The 26,991-nt window shown below is 49.0% G+C and overlaps 8 protein-coding genes across 8 annotated transcripts; 5 read left to right on the top strand and 3 right to left on the bottom strand.

The window, feature by feature from the left end:
• Positions 1 to 628: 628 nt before the first annotated feature.
• Positions 629 to 2,034, top strand: TrAtP1_000931 (uncharacterized protein; the record flags this gene model as incomplete). The annotated part of the gene is made up of 2 exons (XM_066110785.1): positions 629 to 835; positions 1,720 to 2,034. The coding sequence occupies 2 exons, from the start codon at positions 629 to 631 to the stop codon at positions 2,032 to 2,034; spliced, it is 522 nt and encodes a 173-aa protein (XP_065966858.1).
• A 5,589-nt stretch (positions 2,035 to 7,623) lies between these two features.
• TrAtP1_000930 (uncharacterized protein) lies at positions 7,624 to 8,295 on the top strand (the record flags this gene model as incomplete). Its single annotated transcript, XM_066110784.1, has 1 exon — positions 7,624 to 8,295. One exon carries the CDS (start codon positions 7,624 to 7,626, stop codon positions 8,293 to 8,295), a length of 672 nt encoding a protein of 223 aa, XP_065966857.1.
• Positions 8,296 to 8,302: 7 nt separating this feature from the next.
• TrAtP1_000929 (uncharacterized protein) lies at positions 8,303 to 9,736 on the top strand (the record flags this gene model as incomplete). The annotated part of the gene is made up of 1 exon (XM_014090588.2): positions 8,303 to 9,736. The coding sequence occupies one exon, from the start codon at positions 8,303 to 8,305 to the stop codon at positions 9,734 to 9,736; it is 1,434 nt and encodes a 477-aa protein (XP_013946063.2).
• A 3,880-nt stretch (positions 9,737 to 13,616) lies between these two features.
• TrAtP1_000928 (uncharacterized protein) lies at positions 13,617 to 14,012 on the top strand (the record flags this gene model as incomplete). The annotated part of the gene is made up of 1 exon (XM_066110783.1): positions 13,617 to 14,012. One exon carries the CDS (start codon positions 13,617 to 13,619, stop codon positions 14,010 to 14,012), a length of 396 nt encoding a protein of 131 aa, XP_065966856.1.
• An 8,789-nt stretch (positions 14,013 to 22,801) lies between these two features.
• On the bottom strand, positions 22,802 to 23,206 carry TrAtP1_000927 (uncharacterized protein; the record flags this gene model as incomplete). The annotated part of the gene is made up of 1 exon (XM_066110782.1): positions 22,802 to 23,206. One exon carries the CDS (start codon positions 23,204 to 23,206, stop codon positions 22,802 to 22,804), a length of 405 nt encoding a protein of 134 aa, XP_065966855.1.
• Positions 23,207 to 23,668: 462 nt separating this feature from the next.
• TrAtP1_000926 (uncharacterized protein) lies at positions 23,669 to 24,051 on the bottom strand (the record flags this gene model as incomplete). The annotated part of the gene is made up of 2 exons (XM_066110781.1): positions 23,669 to 23,956; positions 24,043 to 24,051. 2 exons carry the CDS (start codon positions 24,049 to 24,051, stop codon positions 23,669 to 23,671), a joined length of 297 nt encoding a protein of 98 aa, XP_065966854.1.
• A 245-nt stretch (positions 24,052 to 24,296) lies between these two features.
• TrAtP1_000925 (uncharacterized protein) lies at positions 24,297 to 24,800 on the bottom strand (the record flags this gene model as incomplete). Its single annotated transcript, XM_066110780.1, has 1 exon — positions 24,297 to 24,800. One exon carries the CDS (start codon positions 24,798 to 24,800, stop codon positions 24,297 to 24,299), a length of 504 nt encoding a protein of 167 aa, XP_065966853.1.
• A 697-nt stretch (positions 24,801 to 25,497) lies between these two features.
• On the top strand, positions 25,498 to 25,947 carry TrAtP1_000924 (uncharacterized protein; the record flags this gene model as incomplete). The annotated part of the gene is made up of 1 exon (XM_066110779.1): positions 25,498 to 25,947. One exon carries the CDS (start codon positions 25,498 to 25,500, stop codon positions 25,945 to 25,947), a length of 450 nt encoding a protein of 149 aa, XP_065966852.1.
• Positions 25,948 to 26,991: the final 1,044 nt, after the last annotated feature.

The raw sequence follows: 26,991 nt of genomic DNA, 5'->3' as shown, positions 1-26,991 counted from the left end.
CTCTGATTCGGATAAAAAGACGTCGTTCATGTGTTTCGCCATTTTCACGTATGAGATTCTGCCATATTGTTCAAGATTCGTCCACATCTGGTGAATTGGGGCATTGAATCAAGTCGTCATCCTCGCAGCACTTCAAGGAGGTAAGCAAATGGGAGAACAACGGTGAGTTTAAGGTCTTGCCGTCATCGCATATGACAAAGATCTGTATGCCACCCCAATGTGCCGCGCTGCATTCCTTGAAATTCAGGATAATAGTGGCACAGCATTTACTACAATGCCTTCAAAATGATTTCATCCATCTTTCAAGGAGGGGCCTTTATACCTGCAACTCAAGGCTGGTTTCCGTATAGGTGGCTTCTTTGTTGCTCCAGCGTTTCGGTGTGGCGCCATCGGCGAGGAACTTTATCTTCAATGTGGAAGATTTATCTTGAACCTTATTAAGTGACCTGGATGATCCGGCCTTTATGGCCAAACTGGCCGAATCCGCGTGGCACTCTACCAAAACATTTGTACATCTCGCCCTTCCCAGGTACTCCATCCATCCCCAACATACCAGCCCCATCTCTTCAATCGCGGATTAACCAGCTACATTATTCAATCCCAACAGAGACCAGCCATCACTATCGATATGGACTCTGTACAAATTGCCAACGGCACATTCATGGCCGAATTACCAAATTCTACCTTGGGCAACACCAACAACGTTTTCCTAGCCATAATATCTGACTACATCGATCTCAACATCATCAATGCCCTCCTAGCCGAAATCTTAAACTGGCTCCATCTAGCCCAAATCGCAAGCTACCTCAATCTCGAATTCTATCAACCACACATTGTGATTCTGTTGGGTTCTTTACTGTCTGGTTTATCCGACATTCTACTTGTCGTTGGAAGCATAGCATGGGCAATTTTCCAATACCAAACGGTTTCTCGCCTCACCTTTGTGCCGCAGGAAATCCAAATCAACTCCCACTCTCTCAAGTCCAAGCCTCTCCGGTTTTTTTATATACTGCGTCTCATTTGGAATTGGTTTTCACACATAACCATGTACCTCACCTTCAGACCACCTTGTGAAGGTTCCTTCTTGCAGCTGGTAATTATCAGCTCGCTTCCACTTATAATACCTTACGATTTCTATTCCAAACGGCCGATTCTAGCAACGTTCTGCCTTATGTGCTGGGGCCAGCTCTGGCTAAAGAATATGTATTTGGGACTTATATGTACGGTACTCTTCACGTATTCTTGATGTGATGTTGGCTAAAACTAACGTATGTGCTCGCTTTAGGTCCTTTTGCGCTGTCAATTCCATTCTTTTTACCGCTGATAATTATTCCATTATACTTTGCTAAACTTGTGGAGAGGGCATGCTGGGCACCAGATGGCCAGGAATGGCAATATTTTCGAGACAATTTCTATGCAAAAGTCGTTGTACAATCTTCACGGGAAATATGGCGTGCTATCTGGATATTCTGGCCCTTGCCTACCGTGCATTTGGAACCATTCCATCAACAGGCTGAATACCACTTTGAGCGCGCCTCGGATCTCAAACAGAGGCAACATTCAACTAGCGAAGCACTAGATGAAACAAAGGTGTAAGTGTTTGGTGTAGACATATAGGTTCAATATAAGCCGCGAAGGTCTGTTCAATAAAATACTGTATTCAGTCTCAGCTTCAGTGACTGGATCCGATGAAAGCTATCTAAAATAGATGCCCACTAGAAGCGTTCACGGGGGCAAGCAAAGCTACTTCGTGAAAGAGCAGGCTTTTCTTCCTTTTACTTCTTCTACTTCTTCTACTTCTTCTACTTCTTCTACTTCTTCTACTTCTTCTACTTCTTCTACTTCTTCTACTTCTTCTACTTCTTCTACTTCTTCTACTTCTTCTACTTCTTCTACTTCTTCTACTTCTTCTACTTCTTCTACTTCTTCTACTTCTTCTACTTCTTCTACTTCTTCTACTTCTTCTACTTCTTCTACTTCTTCTACTTCTTCTACTTCTTCAAAACCTTCCAATCTCCGCATATATTCCTTTAACTTGAAAGTGTCGTTAGTATACAGACATAGTTTCCAATAGAAGAAAGCTTTACTTCCCTTTTAAACAATGAGTTTTATTTTATCGTAGCAACAATACTCGGGTACTCCTTGGTCCCCGAACTCGCCGTTTATTACGTTGCACTACACAGAATGCAAGCATGACAGATTTATTTTTTTAGCAAATAAATATATAATAATTAACATTTAATTATTCATTTTTATTCAAATACAAAGGCTATTAACGCCCAATGTTGAATTTGTAGCACTTTGGGCCCGCTCGGGGCCGAATTCCTGGCCCCCCGAATGGAACGCTGGATGTATAAGACATTATGCGCTAACCAAGCCATTTTCTAAAGCAAACATACAGAATATCTCTATTTGAAGAAGACCCTTGCTCTTTTGAAGTGGTTACAGTATCACTGCTGTATCCCCTCCGTACGCTGCACTCTTCTTGCCGCGTCCTAGCACATGTACAGTTCCCTGCCATTATCTGCCATACATTGGTATCATTCGCCATCTATTATACTCTCTCTTGTTGCCGTCTAGGATTTTACATAATCACATACCTTTTAAAAGCATCTTCTATTCTATATCTTTGGATACTTGTTTTTGTAAGTCGTTGTCAAGGGGAAGCTGAAACGATGGGAAAAAATCACGGTCTAATATTACCCCTTGCTCACTTTCGGCACACGTGCAAAGGATTTCAGCTGCGGCTGATACTACCGGTAAGCAAACAACTTGGAAACTCATGCAAAAGCCAAGGCAAGTTGCATTAGTATCTGTTTTACAATACCATGTACCTATTCCTAAAACGGAGGCGCAGTCTCCAGTCGGTGAGGAACGAGGTGGTACGAATGCATATGTACACATGACGTCTCGGGCGAATTCGATGTACACAGCATGCGGGCTGGAATAGATGGCGGTGGTGGTAAGACAAAAGCGCTTCAGTATGTTATCACACCGGTCGGCGCCCATCACATTGCACGGCATCCCGTGCAATTTCATTCGAGCTCGCTTGCGAAACGTGGACGACGCTCTCATCCCGATTTGGTGCCGCACAGACGCAATTCCCTTTTCCTGATTCAATCTCTGAGCCTTTGTTTACAAGGATAGCCTTGACAATGAATGGAGAGCAAGCAACCTATGCCAGATTCGTGAGACGTGCCCGTGTAAGTGGCTTGAGGCGCTCGTCGAATGAGGTTACAGAGTGTGAGCTTTGACCGTTTTTGCGAGGAGAGTACAAAACGGCGAGCCAGTCAGAGACGGGCTTCTGGCGCCATCGTCTTCCGTCCAAGATACGAATTTGTTATTAGCGAGAGGCGGGTACTGCCGTAGCACTACATTCAATAGTTTGGACAGCTTCTTTGTATGTAACCCTAGGATGACTGACTGATTCGTCCTATTCGGTACGTCATTCGTTCGCCCGGGGAAGAGTAAGAGATGGATGCTGCAGCGATGACGAGGGATTGAAGTGATGGCTGGCCCGGTAAGCATCTGGGCAGACGATGATACGGCTCGTGCTGATATGATTGCCACCCTGAGATGACGGAACCTGTTATGCTGCAGCTGTATTGGGTTACATGGTAGATACAAACGCCCAACAGGGCATTGAAACGGAGCGCTGCAAGTATGTATAAGGTAGGTGGTGATGGCTACATGCACACGACAGTACAGAGGGCCGTGAGCATTGGCGACCTGAATTGCTAGCCCGCAGCTTATATTGCTTATACTCTAAGCAGCAGTATTGGTGTGCGGAGCACATGCGGATAACATCAGATAGCTGACGCCCAAGCATTGCGCGTACGAACAGAGAGAGGTGTGTGTGTGTAAGTAAGAGTGTACATGTAAGTGCCTGTGCTGTCCAGCAGTCTGCGTATGTGTGAGGGAATACAGACGTACGCACATACATTAGCATGCAGCCCTTCAGGTGGCCGAGGACACATGCTCCGTCCTGCATGGCGAGAGTCGAGCGAGCAAACCGTCAGATGGCCTGGCGCGCTTTGGCCTGTGATTTCAGCCACCGGCCGTTTTGACGCTTGATGTGGGAGATGGCCGCGTTGAAACGCTATTGCGGGGAAAAGGCGGGAAACAATGAATGTACACACAATTGGCCATGGTCGATGCCTCGATTTACGAGAAGAAGGAGAAGAGGCAAAAGCAAACGTGATGAACAGGGGCACGAGATATACACGAGCGGCCTTCGGAGATTCCTACGGTATAGCCATCCAGCGTCAATGGAGGGCTGAAATGGCTGCTCACGCTCATGCTGAGATTTGCCCATATAGATACACCCTTCCAGCTCTGCTGGGTAAAGAAGAGAAAGCAACAGCCACAATCCAGCGGAAAGCAGAGCCGGAGGAGCCTGATTGTCCAAGGATTGTCAAGACGGGGGAAGAAGAGTGCCCTAAGCAGCTAGAGTACAAACAAGAGCAAGCTGGACATGTTGCTCTACATTGATCTGTGGGAGGCGAGGTACACGGGTAGGGCATTGAAAGAGGTACCTATCCATGAGTCTAGTCCAGTAGGGTCGACATGCCCGTCCAGCACAGCATTTGTTACTGTGGACATGTGAGAGAGGAGACAAGCATGAGTTGAAGCAGCCTTGCAGCCTCTTGTCGATACCCAAGCGGCGCCGGGGAAAAAAAAAAAAAAGAGGGAGCAGGGGTAGCGGAGGTTGCAGTGGGGTGGTGCTGAGTAGGTATTTGGAAAAAATAAAAAATCAAGAATATCTTTGTATTTTTTCTCGGCCGTGAATAATCTATTCTTATATTAAGCTGCATGGGAGGTGGTGTCGAGGCTCCACCGGATGCTTCAAGCAATCGACTTTTGCGCTGCTGTGTCGACTCTGTGCTTGCAACGGTTGCCCAATTTGGCCGTGCTGCGGCCTCCTCTTTCTGCTCTCAGCTCAGGCGTGTGTTGCAGGGGTTGATGGCATGCAGCTGTGAATAAATAAATAAAAAATTAATTAAATTTTGAAAATAAAAAGAAAAACAAAGAACAAAAGACCAAGTCCTGCCTGCCACACTCGCACCGCCTCTCACCGCCCCCAGGCGCTGATGCAGCCGCCATGCCGCACCTCGCAGGTCATCTGCCTGGGAAATGCTGAGCTGGCAGACCTCCACCGCCGTCCAGCTGTCCAATCCCTCCGCTGTGGATTGTGTGCATGTTGCCTTTTTTATGCAGAGCAAGGCAAAGCAGACGAGAAGCAGAAATTACTCCGCGATCGAGCATTGTTGGTTGTTTTCTCCGTCCGTCCACTCCTTCGAGAGCCATTGCATCGTCCCATGTGCGCTGCTCGTAGCACCACGAGGATGCCCTTTTCAACCAACAGATTGTGGTATCATCTAGTACTATGGAGCACAAGGGCATCAATGACAGACCGGATCAAATGCGAAAATGTCCAAGTACGGAGCACGTCCATTGGGTGCGAGTGCTGTACCTCAGATAGACACTCCTTGCTTCGTCCCGTACCGGCCATTACCTGCATCCACGCATCTACTCCTCACAGACTGTACCTAACTGTGATGGCACCACCTAGCACTAGGTACAGTATTGCTAGTTCTGCTGGTACCACCAAGGTGCCTCCTCTTTAGGGCTTCTGTCTCGCGGATACGCGCTGGTCATCCGGGGGCTCCAAACGGGGGCGTGTAAGTTGCGTGTGAGTTGCGAGTCTGATCACGACGAGCAGCCATGCGGCAACTGAGCCCTGGCCAACAGCAAACTCTACTTTGCTCTGTGACTATCTCCATGTATAGGGTTTGTATTTCTCTGACAAAGACTGCTTCTGAGCACCTCCACGGGTCGCACTGCCGGGCGCTGCGTCTGGACGTGGCATGGCGCTGCTGCACAGGCACATACAGGCCAGCGTGATGCAGCGACCCTTGATATCTGCCCACGAAAAACAGTCTCCATATTGTCTCGATTCAGGCTGCATCAGAGTTTTCCTCTTTTTTTTTTTTCACTCCGCATCCTGGTTGCCTCCTTTTTTCTCTTCTCCCATTCCCAAAGTTTAAGACCACCCAGGTGTTCAGATAGGTAGGCATGCATGCATAATAGACGGCGGCGCAGCTGCATGTGTCCACCAGACAGCTTTTCTGCGAAAAAAAGTCATTCCATTCCATTGAAAAGGCCATCATCAGGCAAATAGGATCATTGCCTTTTCTTCCCCGGATAAACGAGCAGAAGAAGGAGCAGAAAAATAATGGCAAATGAATATTAATAAAATAAAAAAATAAAATAAAAATTGATTTCCATCTTTTATCTTGTCAGGGCGGTTGAGATGTCTCGCAGGACGGAGAAGCACCACTTCACTGCAGTTATTATCAGCACCCCGAGCATATGGAAAAGTCATTGGGCACTAGGTACTCTGCCTTTTTTTTTAGTAATCTTTCAAAATATTTCAAATTAATTTGATGATTGTCCAAAGTTCGTTTTGCAGTATTGGATAACAAGCACATCGTCAAATAACGCCCTTTTCCAAGAGGTCCCCAGCCTGGATTCTGTATTCGACGTTGTTAGTCTACATAGGTACCTACATACTTGTGCCCCCATCAATACGAACAGAGATCAGGAATCACGCGACGGGTACATGTACGGCTCTGAAATGAACCAACCGAAAGCCAGACAACTCATTCTTACCCGCAAATTAATTACCAATTACACTGCTCAGAATCCCACAGAGGAGGAGATGTTGCATGATTACAGTCTACTGGTAGTTGACAGGCCAGGCTGAGTTACCAGCCCAATTTGTCATGGACGCAATACCCCAAGACGCCTTCCTATTTCGCCATGATAAACAGTGATCGACTGATGAGATGCTCAACCTGGGTGTCTTCCCCGTGTTTAATCAGGACAAGTACTTGTGCCTATTCGAGCGAATGCAAAGTACATGTAAGCAGGTACGTGCAGGATGCTCAGTATAAAACATGCCCATACTACATGGGCATAGCACCTTTCGCCGCCCAACAGTAACAGCAACAGTATCAAATCGCCAACCAAAAGGGGATAGTTACTTCAAAGAGTTAGGGTTTAAGTGACTCACTTTGGGATGACTACAGACTTTATGATGCTAAAAACTTGTCGCCGTGCTTCTCGAAATGAACAGGTCTAAATAGGGAAATCCTGGCCATAGTATTTAGGTACATCACTATCAAGTATAGCCCTGTAATCTGCTTAATACTGTTAGTGCAGTACTAGTAATCGCTATTACTCACCACAGCCAGTGACTCATCCAGGGAGGCTGTCATTGATCCAAAGATCCCCACTAACCTTTTTTTGCTCCAAACTCCAGCTACAGCACTCTTCAGCAGCCCCACCTGAGCTCTTGATATCGCCTCTTCGCCTCCTAAGAGCAGCTTAAAACGAGAGCTCATGAACGTTTTTTTTTCAATTTTTCCTCATCAACTATAATCGCAGAGCAGAGCTTTGGAGCTTCATTTCGTTTCTATTGTTTGTTCTTTGGCGTCGTGGCTTTCCTTTTCTCATTCTGATTTCCTATCGTCTGTACAATTATCCGTTATATCCGTGGTTTTTTTCTTTCGCCAGCTATCAACGTACGCATATTGGATTCGTTTATTCCGACCCGTCATCATGATTTCACTCAAAAAGCAGCCAGATGGCTCCCCTCTGGACCGCAAACAAGCCGTACCCAGTGCCTCTAGTGCGCGAGTCGTCCCCAAACCTGTGCCCGAAGCTCAGGTCCAGGACCCGCGCGGTTTTCAGATTGATCAGCTCAAGAGGAGATTCTCACCCAAGGAGTCTACAACTTTAGAGGGAGATACATCGCTGGTGTTCAAGCTTAAACCTTCGGACCCAGACTTCCCCTTTGAACTGCCTTACTTGAGCTGTGATGTCCGCGTTCCAGAAGAGTATCCGGAGGAAAGGCCGGTACTACTAGTCAGGAATACAGATATCCCCAAAGGGTTCAGCATCAATATTGAGAGAGGCTGGGATAGGCTAGCTGAGGAGAAGAAGGGCTCAACTCTGTTAGCCCTGGTGTATGCTCTAGACAGGAACCTGGAACGATTTCTGTCGGAGCAAAAGGTGGAAACGATTAAGCTCGTGTCGTTCAGGGACACGAGACATCTCGACCAAGCAGCAGGACTTCAAGCTTCCATTGCTGCCGAGTCTCCCTTTGCGGAAAAGGTTATCTCTCCTGTTCCTACACCTCCCCCCGAGACGCTATATCCCGGAACCGTCATATACCAGAGAGCAAATCACCGAGGCAAAGGCCAGGCGAGCTCAAGAGATCCGCCAGCTTGAGGCGAGAATGGGAAGAATGGCCCAGTTTCGTCGATCTGGAGATGGTGTCATCTTTACGCTGCCAATCGAGCCAAAGCGCCGTACTGAGCTCCCCTCTGGACTGCACTCAGTCAACAGCATCCACTTGATCATCCCGCTCTTGTATCCGCTACAGCAGCTGCGCGTTCAGCTTAACGAAGCGAATGCTGAAGATGCAGAACCAATAGAAGATTTGTTTGCAGAAAAAGCTGCGGAGCAGAAGCAAATGACTCTCATGAGCCATGTGAACTACTTGGCTCAAAACCTTCACAATCTAGCTAAACAGGCGCATGCTCTAGCGGCAAAGGCTGACAAGGAAAAGGCAGCCGCCGCTACAGCAGCAGCAGCAGCAGAAGCCATGGCCGCGGCGAAAGGAAAGCAGCCACAGAGGCCTGAGGATTCAACTAGCTTGCCACAGCCATTCAGCAAGGAAAAGGGCCACATTCAGGTCATTGCTCGGCCCCCTGAGTGGAATGTCGGCTATGAAGATGATGATGTAGAGGACAGCTACTCTGACTCGGATGACGCAGATGATGGAGGAGCGGTATTAGGGGGCGAAGGTGATGATGTGAGAGCACCACCATCTGCTGATGAGGTTGAACACGGCACCATGATATCGTTTCCAAATGTCGAACTTCACAGTATTGAGCTTTTACAGATTTCGCTTCTAAGCCTCAGCGTCAAGTGCGAGCGGTGCAAAACGTTGAATGACATCACGGGACTCAAGCCGTCGGTCGAAAAGGCGACTAGCTGCAAGAAATGCGCGACGTCTCTCTCCGCCAAGTTTAACCAGCAGCTCGTCCATGAGAATTCAGCAAGAGCCGGCTTCATTGATCTATCTGGATGCAAGGTAGCAGATATGCTGCCCAGTACTTTTGTGCCTACGTGCGCCAAGTGCTCAACCCCTAGCCAAGGCCTCGTGTCCGTCAGGGGCGAGACCACGGCCAACGTCTGCCGCGAGTGCCACAGCAAGTTCACCTTCAAAATCCCCGAAGTCAAGTTCCTCTATGTCTCGCCGGGATCGCTGCCCCCGCCCGCGGCCGGCATGCGGCGCAAGCAAGAGAAACTCGGGCTCCACGCCGGAGACCAGCTCCCGGAGCGGGGCGCCTGTGCCCACTACCGCAAGTCGTATCGGTGGTTCCGTTTCTCATGCTGTAACCGCGTGTACAGGTGTGACAAGTGCCACGATCAGGCCGAGGATCATATCAACGAGTGGGCCAACCGAATGATTTGTGGGTTTTGCAGCCGCGAGCAAAACTACGCCGTTGAAGCGTGTCGTTTCTGCGGTCGTAGTGTGATTGGTAGGAGAGGTAAGGGGTTCTGGGAAGGGGGTAAGGGAAACAGAGACAAGATTACAATGAGGAAGAAGGATCCGAGGAAGTATAAGAGAATTGGAACATCTGCGGCAACGAAGAAAGATTAGGGGGTGTTTGAGTGGTCAGTTTACATTACGCAGTTTACTAGATGTATTCTTGACTATTACAATACCATCTCGTATGGAATGCTCCTATAAGACTCTTTGCACCTTTTTCTGCTTCTCTTGATGAAGTCTCGGTTGTAAACTTGTGATGCTCCTCTCCACATCTGCAACCCCTGGCGCCAAGATCGAGGGCAAAAGGAGTATCCATTACGTGAAATCTAAAATACTTGACAGTCCGGGGAAATGCTACATGCCTTTTCGTTGGATTCATAATGAGAAATGTCACATACATCACCCGGGAGAAAGAAAAGGGGCAGAGCGGCCTCCAGACGACGTCGACGCTGGCCGGCGTATTACGTACGTCTTTTGAATCGCGGCTACACGAAGCGAGGCGGAGAATAAGGTGGAATAAAAAAAAAAAAAAAAGAACAACGGTAATGAACTAGAAAAGAGAATAAAGAGAAGAACAAATATTTTATTTTAACCTAAAAAAGAACAAATATTTACCGGCTAAATGCAACGGCAACCCAGAATCGGATTTGGAAAATGTGACAGCTCGAAAAAAGGTGCTTCGTGCTTCAGAGACATCTACCTCGCTACTGGCGCAATCTAAATCTGGCATCCATCGGGTCCCCTTGCCCCCAAAGTGAACGCATTGTGCTCTTGCTGTTTTCGCTTTCTCAATCTTTTTTGTAAGTTCCCCATGATGTGTTTGGCTTTGGGGGTGTTTTTACTTGAAGAGGGGGGGGGGGGCGTGTATGCCCGAGATCCTTGCGTTTATTGTTATCCTTCTCCCCGATTATACATACGATTACGGCTATTTCATGCGACCCTGCTGATCCCGCGACAAGTCCGTTTGCCCCCCGCGCAAAGTGAAGGCCGAAACCAAAAGCACATTTCAATCTCCGTGGGGAGAGAATTTGGAACCGATAATGATCCTCCCGGTCTCAAAAAGCGAGACAGTCAAGCCCTTTGGGAGGGAGGTGTGGAGGATGGAATTTTCTAGTTTAAGCACATATACTTGCCAATACGCATCAGGCCGTGGAGGGGAGAAAAGAAAAGAATGGGAACACCGAGCAGGCCCGAAAGGGGAAACAGATGGCACGAGAAACGACTGGATTCGGTTTGACCGTTTTGTTGTTTGTTGGATGGAAAGTGTGTACATGGGGCATGTACCCGCTGGGGGTCAGACGAGGCGCTGCAGCTTATTGGTGGCTGGGGTTTTCTCCGACTTGCGACCCTCGTGAGAGGCGCATTCAGTGTCCATTTGTTTGAAGCCTTGTGTATTCCAAATCTAGACAGGCAAGTGTGGCAATTCTTGTTGATGACCTGATCCGGTGGCAGTTGCAGTGGCGCATTCTCTCCAGGTTTCCAGCAAAGGGGGAAAAGCACGTTCCCATTCTTATCTTTCCCGTACAAAACAAGTACCTACACACGGGCAGCTGCCCCAAGCCGTGACAAGCTTTCTAGAAGAGCGGGCCTAAAGGCACGTTTCATTGCGTCTTTACCCCGTCTCCCACGTTTTTTATTCTTTTCTAAACGGCGACCAACAGCTTGTTGACTTGTGGCTAGCAGCCCGGGACTAGGCAGCTTTGGTCGCGATCTTCGTTCCCCCCGCAAAATCGCCGAACCGTTTTGGATAAGGTAGGGTGGCTCGTACAGGCAAAGTGCCTTTAGATTAGTATCTTGTCAGAAGGAATACGGGAGATGGTCAATCCCTGGATGCACGTGTTCTTCGCCTGGTCTCTTTACTCACATGGTTCTTTGGTTGCATTTACACCATCTATACGGATACGTGAATGTCAAAGTTGCAGTGTAAAACGGCCGTTTCTCGAGATACTCACGCAGATCACATCTACGAGCTGACAATTTGGTTCTAGAAGATCAGCAGAGTGCGACAAGCCGTCTCAGATGCAGACTTGGGCTTTCCTGATCCAGAGGATCGACCGCTAGTGCCGTGCTTATATGCATTGGCGGCAGCCCTTTGTGTGTGGATATGTTGCGAGTGAGGCCGAGATACTCTCGCCAAGCTACATTTCTCGCCGATAATTCAGTGATGCCAATGGACATCTTGGGATAACTCATCGTAACAAAACAGTGGGAACAATATGCGGATGCCAAATCGTGAGCGTATCTTCCACAAGGACCGATTCCAAAAAATCAATGGGGGGGGTGGATGTAAGGGATTATTCTCGCCGTCACTCGGGTTTTCACGGACAAGTATGCCCCTTACATCGAATACAGCTGCAAACTTGGATTCGTGGAATCTATCAAGTGCTCGCTTTCAGCCAAGACAGTCGGGAGAAAATAAGTCTCTCGTCTGCATCTACATCCGCAAGTGCCTCTAGTGACAAGCAGGAGTCCACCAAGACGTTGAAGGAATCAGAACCCGGCAGAATTCCGTGGCAGGACTTTCGAGAAGACTGCCGGAACAAGACAAGAAATCCATAATACATCTGGGCGTATTATACAAGTGTTTTCGTGGAGGTGCGGCTGTGGTGTACGGCAACAACGGCCTGATCACCTTGAAGGAGGATCTCGCTGTATCAAACCAATGGAGACTCAGCGATTACATATACGTGGGTATTATGCAAGCCTATGCTCATTGCACTTTACGATACCGACGCCTTCCGCACAATTAGGCATCAATTTAACAGGCCTTGAATGGCAACGTTGAGATGGGGCTCCAGGCCAAGGCATCCACTTGGGGAGGACGATCAGGGACCAAAAGCCAATTTGCAATTCAGCCTTGTTCGGTGCAGTCCCCCATCAGCTCCATGGGCTGCAGCTGTCAAGCTCACAGGCTATCCGCTTTTGCCTGGGCTCCCCTTGTGGTCCAATGAGAAGGCATGTCGATATCCGAGGCGACTGCCAGACGCATGGCTCATCTGGCTATCCTACCGCTGCTGCAAGCACTTTCTCGGGCGCCATTATTTCCTCTTTTTGTCGTTCGTTTCATGCTTCAAGCCCCGGGGGGCCATGCGTCTTGGAAACGAGATTGGAGATCAACCATACGCAATAGATACTCCTATGCTGTTCACCAACTTACAGCAGTGAGTATCAGTGATGTTGGCGACAAGTCTGTGAAAAGCCTCCGAGTAAGCACAACAAGCTCGCATGTAACAATAGTGCCATGCTAATGCACATGGCATAACCAGTCTATTTTTCCGTCCAGCGCCTTTCTAGCCAATGGCACGAGGCAGGCCGGGGACATGCTCTGTGGACGGGTTAGTGTCATCGATCAGATTCCCACGTAACGTTAAACCTGCCAGAAAAGGGAAGACGGATTCCATGCTGGTACAGCCAGATCGCTGCCAGGTCACAAGGCCTTCGAGGCCAAGATTCAGCATGGGCTTGTGCGACCCCGGCCACCGGATGCCTTCCGGCGTGCTAAAAGGAGGCACTTTTGGAAAAACGTGGTGATCAGTCCAGGGTCCGTCACCTTGGCCTCGGCCTGCAGATTTTTCTTTAGCGGTCCACTGAGGATTCCTTAATTTTATTCCATGGGTATGTATATTTTTTCTATCATCATTTTTATTTTTTTAAATTGTTTATTCACATTATCCTTTGCCGTCGGCGATTTCATCTCACCCGTAACGGTTGCAGAAAACGGAATTTGTCAATTGGAGGCGAGTTGATGATTGGCCGAGATTTGCAGAGTGACAGGCTCTAGCATCGAGCCACGCGGGTGTGGCGTCCTAGCGCTCGAAGATCATTGCAACTAGGTGTTGTTATGGGCTAACGTCGACAAAAGACGACCTAAAACGAGACGTGTTGATATTTTCTACGCCGAAGCATTGGTTGGTTATATTAACTCGAATGAGACGGTCCGAAACGGTGGGTTGTGGGCTCTGGGGCGCTGGTTGGGACGAAAATCGATAAAATGAAAATTGCTTTTTCTTTTTCTTTTTTCTCAGAAAAAAAGAAAATAATAATTAAAAAAAAGAATAATAGGCTCAACTTATCCCTGACTCTTCACACGTCGACCCTGGGCTTACATGGTTTGGAGTTCCGCCATGACAAGAAGCGCCCCAGTCGTTCGGCCCTGTTCAAAGTGCTTTTATGGGCCGCTCAGAGACCTGCCCAGCTCATTCGGAATCGCCGCCCAGCATCTGCATCCTCCGCAGCGAATCAGTTTGTCCAGTTCTGCCCTTATCAGTATGCTTGTTCTGCGGCACGTTGTTGGGAGCCTTCAACCCATCGAAAGGTGACCAGAAACCACGATTCTCCTGATGGCGAGAAAGAAAGCATCGTACCAGAAAACACGAGACGTGGATGAGTGGCGGCGGGCTGCCAGTCTCGGGTGGCGGCCAAATTCGAGCACGTCACGTATCGACATACCATCCTGGGTATAACCTCGCATCCTGGCTTTTGTGCTGGCGGAACCGGAATTGGAAAGGGTGGCTTTCACAGTTCAAGCCATGCCTGGCATATGACTCGGCTTCACGACTCGGCAGTCGGGAGGTGGTAACTTTCCCATGTGCAAGCCAGGCATTCTGCGATTTGGCTGGACTGGGGGGGGGCTGGTCAGGCTGCTTTGGCCCTGTTGCTTTTTTTCGAGAAGACTTCTATTATGCAGCGGCGCCCCCCAAAAGGTGAGACTTAAGCGAGAGCACTGCGTCCTCGATCCGAAGGGCTTTCCATCATGTGAACAGTTTTGAACCTGGCAACCAAGCAATGCTTCACTTTAGACGCCCCTATACTGCCAATCAGCCAAGGAGCCGGACATCCGCGGAGGAGGACACCTCCTAGGCGGGAGAAATACTTTTATCCTGTCAGTGCTTGACATTTGTGTTTTTTTTTTTTTTCGCCTCTTCTCCTTTGTCATGCTGCCATGATCGGCCCGACAAGGATCTGGCTTCGGCCTGGTATTTTTTACCTCGACTCGCTGCTCTCCATCTCCCGCTTCCTAAGCCTTTCCCTGTTGTGGGTTGGTTCGGTCGACCGTAAAGGCAGTGGAGTCTGTGATGGAAGGCAGCAGCTTTGGAGATACGAGATGTTGATATGAGGTTGATTACTGGGTCGTGGCGATCATCACGTTTCAAGTAGCGCCAAGGCGCAGCCGAGAGGCGGTCCGACGATGGTTTGCCATTTCCGTCTGGTGGAGGATAGCGTACCCGCTTGACAGCACGGCTGTCGGACCGTCTACAATGCTGAGTAGGTATTTGCATTGTATGTATCCGTATACTTTGGGGTTGTAAAGCAGAGTTGTATTATTAGGGGGTCAATGCAACAAAGACTGCTCCTTTGCTTTTTACTAGAGAGAAAAAGACGGCAGCCAAGACGGAATATTGAATAAGGTATTCAACACTGCTGCCAAAAGCTCAATCGCCGCTCAATCGCCCGCCATGTGATTAGTTTACTTCAAAGTCACAAATCTAAACTCGCCGTGGCCAAATGACAGTTGAAAGTAAAGACTCATCTCAGTTGGGCTTCTCCATAAACCAGCGTTGCAGCAGATTGGCGATGTCTATATTTAAACAGCAAGGGCACCACTTCCAAACCACTCCAGTGGTTCGATAAAAACGTTGTTCCCCTTGGCACCATGATGCTGGAGAACATGGTAGCATTACCGTGCGCCTGGGACAAGTATCGCGTTGCACAAATGGAGAGCTTTGCGCATCGAATGTCGTCATAACCTGGGGAAACCTGGTGTCAGTTTGAGAGTTTTGAAACGAAAACTGTTCAAGATTGATTAGAAGATGGAAACTTTGACGGGAGCAGTTGTGCTCGATTATCGAGTTGTGCCGTGGCATAATGATCTTGGAAAGGCGTCTATATGGATAACTATACGAGTTGTCGTCAGAGCTGATTTTGGGTAGCAGCAGCAACTCTGCTGAGCTCAGTCGGCTCAATTCACTCAAGCCTCTCTTCACTATTCAAGGCTATTCTATGTCTTACAGACTGATTACGCACCATGGCTGGTATCAGCTGGCAGACATCTATATCGACACAAACGAGGCAACTACACGACACAGATGCCAATCATCACGCAGCACTCACAAGACACCAATCCGGCCATGACAGTTCCGTAACGGCATCCGCGTCACATCTTCTAGCTGTCATTTCCGCTCTGCCCGCCAGACCATCATTTCTCAACCACCATCGTCATCACGAACACCACCACGGCATTGCTACCTTCCACCTATATCCCAAACGAGCGTCAGACCTGCTTCCAAATGCACAAGGGCATCCATCACCCCATCTATAAGCACCAGGCAACCCCCACGCCCGGAATCCAAGGCCACGGTTACCCGTTACCATATCCGTGAAACGGGATACATGGCCTGCATCTTGGCGGTTTTGCTGAGCAATCTGAGATGTGACCGGGTCCCCCCCCCCCCCCTGCCCATATCTACACTCATCCCAAAGCAGAGTTGCGCATCAACATGTGTCTTTGATACAATGCCGAAAGAATCATAGCCTCGGACCCTTGCCGAAGCTTTTTTTCTCACCGCGGGCTCTCGCTCTCAAGTCTTGATCATCTACCTTGCGGCCTTCTTCCCGGCTAAATAGGCTGGTTACGTGATTATACATGTACGGGCCGGGCCTTTCGCGTAACTAACAAGAGGGTGCAGGGATAGCTCTATTTATCCATTGCCCAGAGTAAGTGCATTGCCAAAAGAAGGTGGTGGACAAGGCAAAAGGGCAAGACAGTGATCGAAGATCGAAGCCTTTAGCAAATCTGACTTGTTAGACGTGGTCAGCAAAAAGTCCCCGTCGCCATTGGTCTTTCTCTTGTAAAAGAAGAGCGTACCCCCCCAAAAACCGCCCCCCAAGGAGTAAGTAATACTCAGCAGAGACGGCAATATTCTCTTTCCCTTACGCGAGGAGCTGATGCGGCGAAATTGCCGCCGGACAATTTCATCGAACCGCCGGAGATCATTGTCTACATCGTAGATACACCGACAGAGTCCTCAGTCTCAAGAGCAGATGATGACAGTAATTGATGCCTCAGCATTGGATTACCGATGATTTGTTTTGCTTACCACTTTCATTTCCCCCACACAATGCCACATATTACCAACTCGGAGCAAAAAGGACCAATTTTCTACAAAGACAAAAGCACGTGTTCTACATCATTGGGCATTGAGACTGAAGCGATATTTGATACAAGTCTGGAAGGGGGTGGGATAAGCCCCCTCCAAAACTGCAACGTACTGATACGATTTGGAAGAAATATGGCAGGGCTGCTGCTGACGCTTCAAGGGTTCTGCGGCCTCTCCGGCGATGCATGCATGCATACTCTTACATGCTTGTACGTGCCGCATCATAGCAGTGCGGCAAAGTGCCACGAGTACCGACGCCGCTCGGCACTCGCATCCCTACGTAATCCGACTTTTAAAAAGAAAAAATGTACAATTATAGTTGCATTGTATATACAAGAGAAATGGTGTTTCTGGCAACTGCTCGTGGGGTCCTTGCCTTGCAGACGGGCAGACCAGGATTTGCAGCAGTCCACGTGGGATGATGTCGTTTTTGGGGATACCATCACTTTCGGCCGGCCTTTAACTTTTTCATCGTCTACTCTCTGCCTTCTTTGAACGGACTGATGTTTTGGTCCGAGTTGAAGCGGTTGCCCAAATCTGACACCTTTTCTTTTCCCCCATCGTATGATCAAGTGAAACCCCCCCTTGCTATTCCATCTGAGGAATTACTACATGTCGTTCCCCGCAAACATTGCCCCACGGCGGAAAGTGTTCATTTGATGCCATACACGACCAATTGCGAACAAGTATCCCGATTGCTTACTTATCGAAAGACATACGATTATAGAGCTCACATATAGGCACCTAGTAGTATAGTCTAGGCAGGGCCAAAGCATCGACCAGTTCCGCCCCCTGGCAGAAAAAGGAAGAGACCGGCCGGGGTGGAAACGAGCCCGGGATCAACGGAGCCGTCGCCGTCGGACCACCCCTGCCGGATCCTGTATCGCATTGTCTTTCTGCTCTCTATTGTTTTGGGAGAAGGAAATGAAAGTTGTGGCTTGGATCTATGCTCGTAGTTGGGGAGACTTGTGAGCAAGGCTTTACGAATTACTAGAATGGGGGCAAAGAGAATTGCCATTGGTGCGCATGCACAAAATTGAACATTGCAGTAGTCCCTTACAACAACTTACAAGACAGCGCTTCGGGAGATTTGGACAACTCGTATTGGTATTAGGCACCACCAGTCAAGAGTGTGGTAATTAGTTATACGATTGTGTGCAGTTTGATACAAACCCATGACATGTAAATTATCCATGCTGTGGCTAGCTGATAGTTACAAAGGGGATGCGTGCTCTGTAGTTCGTACAACTAACTACCTGTTCATTGCAGATTCTCATTCTGTCTTGGCTAAGATGAGAGTTGTTATATGCATTTTTTTTTTTTCAACAACATGAAATATAGACATTCATAAGAGCATTCAATTAAGAAAACGACGTTTATCTTGAATACTTTGTGATCAGATATGCTCTCAGAAAAAGAATTACCGAGGTTGGCTCGAAGCATAGGGTATGTCGCTGATTTAGCGAATTCCACTTGATCCTTGGTATAGCACTAGCACACAAGGTGTAAGTTGATTCACCCACATATCAGAACAAGAATGGTAGCTACATTCTTTGGTTGTTCATTTTCAAGCCTGATGAAAGACAGTTACAATCATGTTTACGCTCTCAGCTCATATTCCGGCAAATGCATCTTCATGTTGTATCCCCAAGGAGACAGACAGCGACCACACTGAGTCCATGCATTTTATCAAGCATGCTGCCAACATCCATGATTTAGAGCTGTCCATCAGATGAATCATTTCTGCAACTATAACATTTCTTACATCTATTGCATGATATGCATCACTTTTGAATGATATTTGCTTACATGCTCGACTTACAACAGACAACCCCGCCACCTCTGTATATCCCACTGTGAATATCACCACCACTTCTTTTATATCCTTCTACTTCTCATCATCACCGCATCTTCTTATTTCTCTCTTCTTCTTCTTTACTCATATCGCTTCCAATTTCTCATCATTTGCACTTCATCCCTCTTCTTTTCCCCAATACGTCAAGCAATCAACTATCCCGCACCCATCACATCGACACCTCTTCCCACGTAATACGCCACCAATTCTTATGTCATTCATGTTTCTCCCAGAAACACATCCCCATCCGAAAATCCTCTCTGACTGTACTTTTCCTTTCTTCTCCCACCTCATTCGTCTCCAAGTCTAAGCCACTCCCTCCCCCCAAAGCGAATCACACTTCCAGCTGCCTCCCAAACCCATTGGCCCAGACCCTTTTTTTTCCCCCTCCACCCTCCAATTCAGCCCACCCTCTCCAAAGTTGCAATCATGATCACCGCTCGGTGACACAGCAGATGGCCGGTCTCACTCGACTTACACACACTATTTCCTCTTCTTCTTCTCTCTCAATCTCTCTCTCTCTCATTCTTCAAAAAGACGAGACGATACTGCGCATGCGATTGGACAACGCAGGACCTCTTCCGCCCACCCTCCCCAGCTTTTTCTTTTATCGCCGTTGCACAGGCGGGCTGCCAAGACGGGACCGAAAAATGAGGAAACCATACTATTAGATAAGTAAACAGGGAAAACAATAAATTAAAACGATATAAATAAATATTACAAAAAAAATAGGTCACGCTCAAGCCTGAGCTGAGTCGGCAGTCCAAAGCAAAACAGTCGGTGTGATGAACAAGCAAGACACGCAGTAGGTATTTGGGGTCATGAAGTGAGACACGGCCTCGTGGAGGGGCCCCCAAAGTAATTAATTGCTCTTTTTTTTGCTGCTGCCTGTCTCTTCCAATAAGAAAACTAATAATAAAATGCAATTTATCAGTCAATTATTTAAAATATTAAGAAATACAAAAAAATACAAACAAGACTCGCAATCAGTGGCTTGTCTCACCGGTTGCGCAGTGCAACGCTGGCGTTGGTCGTGTGAAGGACTAAAAGTGAAGGCAGTGGCTTTCTTTCCCTCCTTGGCTCTCTGCCTACATTGGCATCAGCTCGTTTGTTTGAATTCCTCGCCAATATCGCTCATGTCCGAGCCTTGGCCCTTTCGAAATCCATCGCCGAAGAATGGCAGCTGCGCTTCCTTCGTCTGGGGCCATCACAAGAGCAAAATGAGTTCTTTATTTTTTTTTCGGGGCCTTGTCTTCCGGGCCTTACACGAAAGGGAGGCAAATTTTGCAGAGAGTCAGTTTTGCGCCCGCGTATACTTGCCCCGGCAGTTCGGCGCTTCTCGTAAAAGAAGACACACATCTTGCAAACTAAGAATGAAATAATTATATAAAAATAAAACAAGAGTTAAAAAATGTCTCACTCTTGTTTCTTCTTCAGCCAGACTTTTCTATTTCTCTGAGTCGCTGAATCTAGACCGAGTCGTAGTGTCTCCGACAAGCTGGTTCGAACATCGTGCCATGTTAGAGGCCTCATCCTGGACAAGACGACAAGGCCCTCGGACCAACCGCAACCACATGATCATCATCCCTCTTCCTCTTGCCTATCCTTCCAGCTTTGGCTCCGACGCCTCCATTGCACTGTGACACTTTTTTTTTCGCTCTTGCTCTTGGCCCATCCTTCTGTTGGTAAGAAAAGAGGTCCCCGTCTCCAGCCAAACCAGCAAAGGCCGGATCAGAGAGGCAGCTTCCCGTCTCGAAAACGGCTTTGCTTCTCTCCAGATTTCATTGGTGATCAAAGCGTTTTTTTTATTTTGGTCTGGGCGGAGCTTTTGCTCTCTTGATCCTGCGCTTCCTTTACTGCAGCATCTCCCCGTGGGGCATATGTTGGCTCCCGTCTGCCGTGTCTCATGGCCTATATCCAATACACTCAATAGAGAGAGAGAGAGAGAGTCTCGGCCAGTTTTTTTGTCCCTTCACACCCGCGTCCAGATAGGAAAAGGATGTGAACATGCGGGAAAGGGGGCAGAAGTGAGAGAGGGTAGCGCAACATCACACCGCCGTCAGTAATTGTGCGTGTACAAGAAATACAAAGGAGAGTCACGCTGGGTGCATCTCGGCAACAGACTCATCCGGAATAACCTTCGACGTGTTTGAGCTGAGACTCGTATCCCGGGTGTGTCGTAATCTCCTTTTCGTACATTGAGTCTTCATGCCATGTTGATGGCAGTCCTCGCCAATCATAATCGCCATATGACCTTTGAACAAAGAAAACATCTCGTGTCCAAGCAAAACTAGGAATTACAGAACACGCAGTAGCACTTACGAAAGAGCTCATTGGAAACCAAGCAAAACTGCTCATCAGCCGCCATGTTCAGTCCCGCAGCTCCTTCACGTATACACGGGGAAAAAAAGCCACAACTTCACTCATCAAGCATTGGTTGGTTATAAATGAAAATAGAGAGAGCCGGTGTGTACCTCCATACACAAGAGAAATGAATACGAGTTGATCGTCTGGACATTGTTCAACCACACCTTTCAAAGCCCTAGCCCGCTTCCCTTAATCTCTTCCCAGGCCAAGCTATCAGGAGAGAGACAAGATTTGAGATGGCGTGGATGTATGCATGTTGTCCGACAGCCCTGACCCGGCAGTACCACGCTGTGCTTGGAATTGCCTGGCTGGAGATGCTCATGTGAATGGAAAAAAAAAGGGAATTAAAGGTAACTATCATTTCCAAGGTACAACGTGTTCTCCTCCATGTGCGGTGAGCGAATCTTGCCGTTTGTGATACCCTCGAGAATAGAGACGGGGTAGTGTGCAACCCACGCAAGTCAAGTCTCAGCTTGGCTGGGAATAAATTGGTATTTTATATCACAATAAAATGAAAATATTGTTTAATAAATTCATGCCGGCACTAGGAATTAATTAATATTATGATTTCAATCTCATCTTGGCTGCCATCTCTACTACTACTGCTTCCCCTGATGCTGTGTCGTTCGAGACAGTGTATCCTTGCAGCTGCTTCCCGTCCAGCCCAGCAAGATCAGCTGCTTGGCCCTACTTCAATGGCTCCTTCTTATCCTCGGATGATATTATGAACCGGAATTACTCTCATTAAATTGCAATTTCTTTCACAAGATCATGGACGGCGACCTGGAGCGCCTTCGCCGAGCTTCCTCGGGCGATACCGGAGAACCTTTTGCAAAAAAAGGAAAAGAAAAGAAAAAAAAACTCGATTTACACGTGCCCTCCTTCGGCAACCTCGTAGTCTACATGCCGGTTACAGGTTTATTACAGCTGCTAAAATTGCGGCCTCGGTGATGGAAAGCAGAATCAAGAAGCCGCCTTTGCGTATTAGGTATTCCGTAGCCAGCGCCATCATGCACGACGCGGAACACGAACAGTAGGAAAAAAAAAATTGAAAAATCTGCCATGTCAATTGGTCCGCTTCAAACGACGCGCAATTCAACCAATAAGTTTTCCAGCTGCTCGGCTGCCCGTAGTGGGAAATAAACAACCCCCACGCGGGTTCCCAAGGCCATCAGCAGAAATGGCGTGCTTTTTGGCCAAGGGGATTGCTTGCTTGTCACCAAATGTGAATGTGACGAGTTGGAATTTTCCTTCCTCGGTGCCTTGTGCGGGATTGATCGAGAGAACCAGAAAGCAGAAATCGCATCCAGTGTGTTTCGAACAAAAGGACCGTCTCTCTCCAGAGTATGGTGACATTCCGCGGCTTACATACGACGACACCACCCTCCCTCCTCCGGGGAAGGCTGTAAGGGCCCCAGAGGTTCGTGAGGCCAACAGCACACACCAGCTTGTGAGTAGGCATGTACAAGTAGATATTGCCGCCTATCAACACGGGGTCTTGGTCCCTGCGATAAAGTAAGCAAGGCAGCTCTGTGCGATCAGATGATCTCGGGTGCGGGCCGGTCGCGCTGTGTCAGGTTCTTGTTTTTTTTTAGAGACATTGCGAAGCGCCACTTCCGCGTTCACATGGGGGCTGCTGCGGTCTCGGGAGCCAAGAGGTTGCAAAAGATGCGGTAAAAACACTTGCAGTGATAACAAACGTAATTTGAACTGAGATTGCCCATGCCCAGGTCGCAGCAGAATCGCAAAGCGCAATGGGGGACGGCTGCAGCTCAATTCCCCCTGGACGGCCGACGACTAATATCGAGTACGTCTATCGTGCGTCACATCGCATGGATAGCTCTGCGAGCGCTTGTTGCAGAAAAAGCCCTGCGGTCGGCAGCTGTGTGCATGCTGCTCGCCCAAAGAGGGCTGCGGGATCTGCAGCATGCAGCAGGCGCTTCGATATGAATCAGCCGCCTGCGCCGGGCTGGTGGACGATGACTCTTTGGCGGTTGAGCAATGCCGTCTGAGCTGTCGATATGCCCATCGTTCCAATGCACTTGGAGTTTGATTCGCTGCGACGTCTTGGCCCGTCTCAATCCAGGGTCCAGTGCCTATTCTCTCGGGGTCCAGCAGGCAGTCATCATCTGACGGTACGGAGGGGCGTGTAGTGTAGTCTGTCTGTCTGTGCTGAGCTCGCCAAATCGTCGGTGAGGCCATTCAGGTAGCAGCGGCGGCTTCTGGGCCAAAGGTCATGAAACAGCCTAAGGGAGCGACTGGATGCTGAAAAGACGCACCTCCACCACCGGATCAGGCCTTTGGGGGCTGAATTCTGTAGCGGCGGATAGCTCTTTTGGACAATCAGTCCATGGGTGCATCATCAGGGGCGGGGAAGGCGGAGCGGGCGCCATCCTGCAGCCGCCACGTAGGCGGTCACTTGAGCAGCGAAAACATCGTGTGGTACGTCTGAGTTGCTGTTTCGAGCAACGCAAACAACCGCCCACGGCTAGCAGACATGGCTGTATACTGTACTGTAGCTGCGACAACCCGCTATCAAAAGAGACGCCGGCATGGACACAGGCAAAACTGTCAGCCTGTGAGTGAGCTTGGCTGCGCCTGGACGCACTGTAGATTGTAAAAGAAAAAAAAGGCCTTATCACGGGGAGTGCCAGTTCATCACTTTCAGACGCATGACCGGCAACAAGCTTCGCGCACCAGCATGTAGCTGTCCCATGGAAGACAGATGAAGGGGTCGATGGGCGTTGACTCAAAGACCAATGCCAATGTCTGTCTGTTTCTCACCCCGGCTTCCCTGTTGCTCTTCCCCCTCCTGAGAAAGCTGCGGTTCGTCAACGGCAGGGTGATGCTATCATCATCATCAATGCCTCCCACATTAGCGTACAGCCTACAGAGGCACCACCACCATCCGTTGGCGATGCCGATTTGCAGGCCAGATACAAGTGTGTCATCCTAGACGAGGCCCGTCAGTTGAGAGCTTGCCTATGGGAACCCGCAGGCCAAGGAGTGCAGCGGCATGCCATCCAATACAAACATACCTGCCTCATCCATTGCCGTCCTGCTGTTTATACTCGCGCCTCCCGCCTCCCGCCCCCATTACGCAGCCTGTAGTCATCTGCCAGCAGCCAACGAATGCGTAGGCATACATAGGACCGCCCGATTGCTCCTGACAAGTGCCGTAATTGGGCGCAGTGGTTTCCAAGTCTGGAGGAGATGCTGCCAAACGGGATTCAAAGCCGGGGCCCCGGATGGAGTGTGCATTTGCGTATTCATTCAGTCATTCATTCACGGGTTATCTTGTCCTCGAGCCATTCGACAATATGCAGTCCAATCTCGATGCCTCTCGGACAAGCCACCCATTGTCAAAGCCTTCCCCATCCGGCGATGCCTGGTTGGCAGCCATCGGCCTCGAACAATGGCCCCAAAGTTGAAAAGAAGAATCGGGGCAGAGGCGTTGCTGGCCGTGCCTGGCAGACCGCATGACAGAGGCGTAGATGCAGCTTGGAGAATCGGGCTGGCAGCACGGATCGTCAACCGTCGCCAGCAGATCAAACGTCAAACGCCCAGACAGCCTGGAGCCGGATTGGTCGTTGGCCAGTGCCGGGCGCAGCCTTTGGAGCGATGCAAAGTCGCCGACTGATGATGACGCAGATGGAAGTGGAAAAGCGTATGGCCGCACAGACGGGCAGGGCAGGGCCAACAGCAACATGAATGCTTCAACCGCATCAGCCAGGTCAAGCCTCCTTTTTGCCGTTTTGCGGAGCCGTGATCGACTGGAGGCGGGCTGAAACCCCATTGGCAGCAATACGGGGTAGTCGTTGCTGTTGGACGCGGAGCGATTGAGTTTATGTTTGCAGGCGAAGGGGGCATGTATAACTGCCCTTGCTGGGCCAACAGATTCATTGCACACACAAGTAGCGTTTAATTATTGATTGCTATTATTCTATTCTATTTTAGTCGACGGTTTTTTTTATTTATTCTATTTTCAATTTCAATTTCTGCTGTCTTTGCTTTTTTTGGGACGTCCCAGCCAACAGCATGATGAATGTAGTCGTGCACGACCGCTTGGCCTGCTGCCTGGCGTTTCTTGACTACTGGTAGGCAATGCCCCAAAACCTCACAATAAACCACCAACTTACACAGTTCCTATTCACCTCACCACCGGAATCCCGATGCAATGGTACGCCAGCAAGCAACATTGTAATGAAGCAACCCATTAAATTACCAAATAATTTCGTTATCAAATTGCAAAACATGGAAAGCCGTGCAAGCTTGAACAGCAGCCTCGCACTCCCTTACCAGGGAGACTGGGGACAAAAAGGTACAGAGACCCCGGTCTCACCACGAGTCGCAAACATCGTAGACACGCATCGTGTTTGATCTGGTCACAAAGTCCCTCCCGCGCGTGTAGGCGGTAAAAGGGCTGATCGATCGGCTGCGATGCCGTTGCATGCAATGCACAGCATTAAGCTTTTACAGAATAGCCACGGCGTATGCCTCGACTCAACACGCGTGGGAAAAGCATGCATGTTGGGGCGTTTGGCCTAGCATGGCATGCCAGCCCTATCAGCATGGCCATTGCTCAGGGTCCATCTGCCTGCACGTTGGACGAAATCGTGAATGCCTCCTCCGTAAATACTCTATCCAGAGAGAAGCTGCTGTTGATGGCTGCCAACAATGTGTTGCCGGTGTCAATACTTGTAGGTGCACATGCCAGAATACGGCTCCATGGCCATCAAATGCTGGCACCGCGGCACACCCGTAGCCTTTCCGCTGCTTCTTTTCGTAGCTCGCAATCGCCAACTCCGTTCAATCGTTTACAATCAATTCATCAATTCAGTTCAGTCCAATTCGTTTATTCACTCAATCAGTCAGTTGACTCGTTCGCCAGCTCGTTGGCATCCCAAGGCGCGTTGCGTCGACTCGCCTTATCCACAAACTGAATCAACAACACTCATCACATACTGTACACGGGAAGCTCGAGCTCCCTCACGGCGTTTGTCCGGAGCTACTTTGTCACGACAAAGGCCCGAAGTGGGCGGGCCAGCTCTCCGTTCCAACGTGTGGAACAAAGGAGTCTGAACAGATCCGGTTTTCGATAGCAAAAAAGTGATTTGCGGTAGTGCCATTGTGCCTGGGAGGAGGGGGACCTGCTCAGTGGCTGGGAAATTCCACTACCTGGATAAATTCCCAAATGAATTTATTTTTTAATTTTTATTTTATCTCACGATTCGTTCAAAAGCACCCCCATTATTTTTTTTATTCATTTTTTTTCTCTTCTCTCTCCTTAGCTTGGTTAATTACGGAGACGTGCCAGAATAAATTGAGAAGAAAAACTGGAAAAATTGCACCATTGGAAATTCCACTTTGGTCCCCACCGAGCCCTTTGTTTTCTTCCTAGCGCTCCAAATTTCGTATCACCCCTTCCCATCCAGCCAATATCCTTTCCTCTTATTCTGGATTTTTCTCGATAGGTGGGAATCGGGGATCCGCTCGATTACGGGCATTGTAACCTGCGATACGTACACAAAAGAGAGGGGAAAAGAGAGGCCTCTACCGCCGTACCGCCACGGAGTATCGGTACCCAGGCATGGTATCCAGCATGTGGACTGGATTAGTCCACCGACGAGTGGATAGACACTCTCTTTGGCCCTCTCTCCATGGCCGTGATGAAATGTCACTAACCAGGCCAGGCCCTCTTGATAGCAGCTCTGCGGAGCCCCGTCGCCGTATGCGTAATACGAGAGGAGAGCCTCAAAGAGCCGGGACGGCGGCGCAAGGCCCGGGCTGGCAGGTGATGGCAGGCCCAGGCTTTAGGTTCCCCGAAGTTCACGATGGCCTCACCAAAGGGACCACGCGCTATCGCACGCTACACCACATGCTACCTGCTTGTATAGCACAGCAGCACCGCTCCAGAGTACAAAGTTTTGCCGGATCGTCGAGGCAAAAGGCACGGAGCCTCAGGCACAGTGATCCACGTGTCTTGA

This window comes from Trichoderma atroviride, chromosome 1 (assembly GCF_020647795.1).
Source record: "Trichoderma atroviride chromosome 1, complete sequence".
Classification (NCBI taxonomy): Eukaryota; Fungi; Ascomycota; class Sordariomycetes; order Hypocreales; family Hypocreaceae; genus Trichoderma; species Trichoderma atroviride.
The sequence above is the reverse complement of the archived record's forward strand: the minus strand, read 5'-3'. Positions and strand labels throughout refer to the sequence as shown.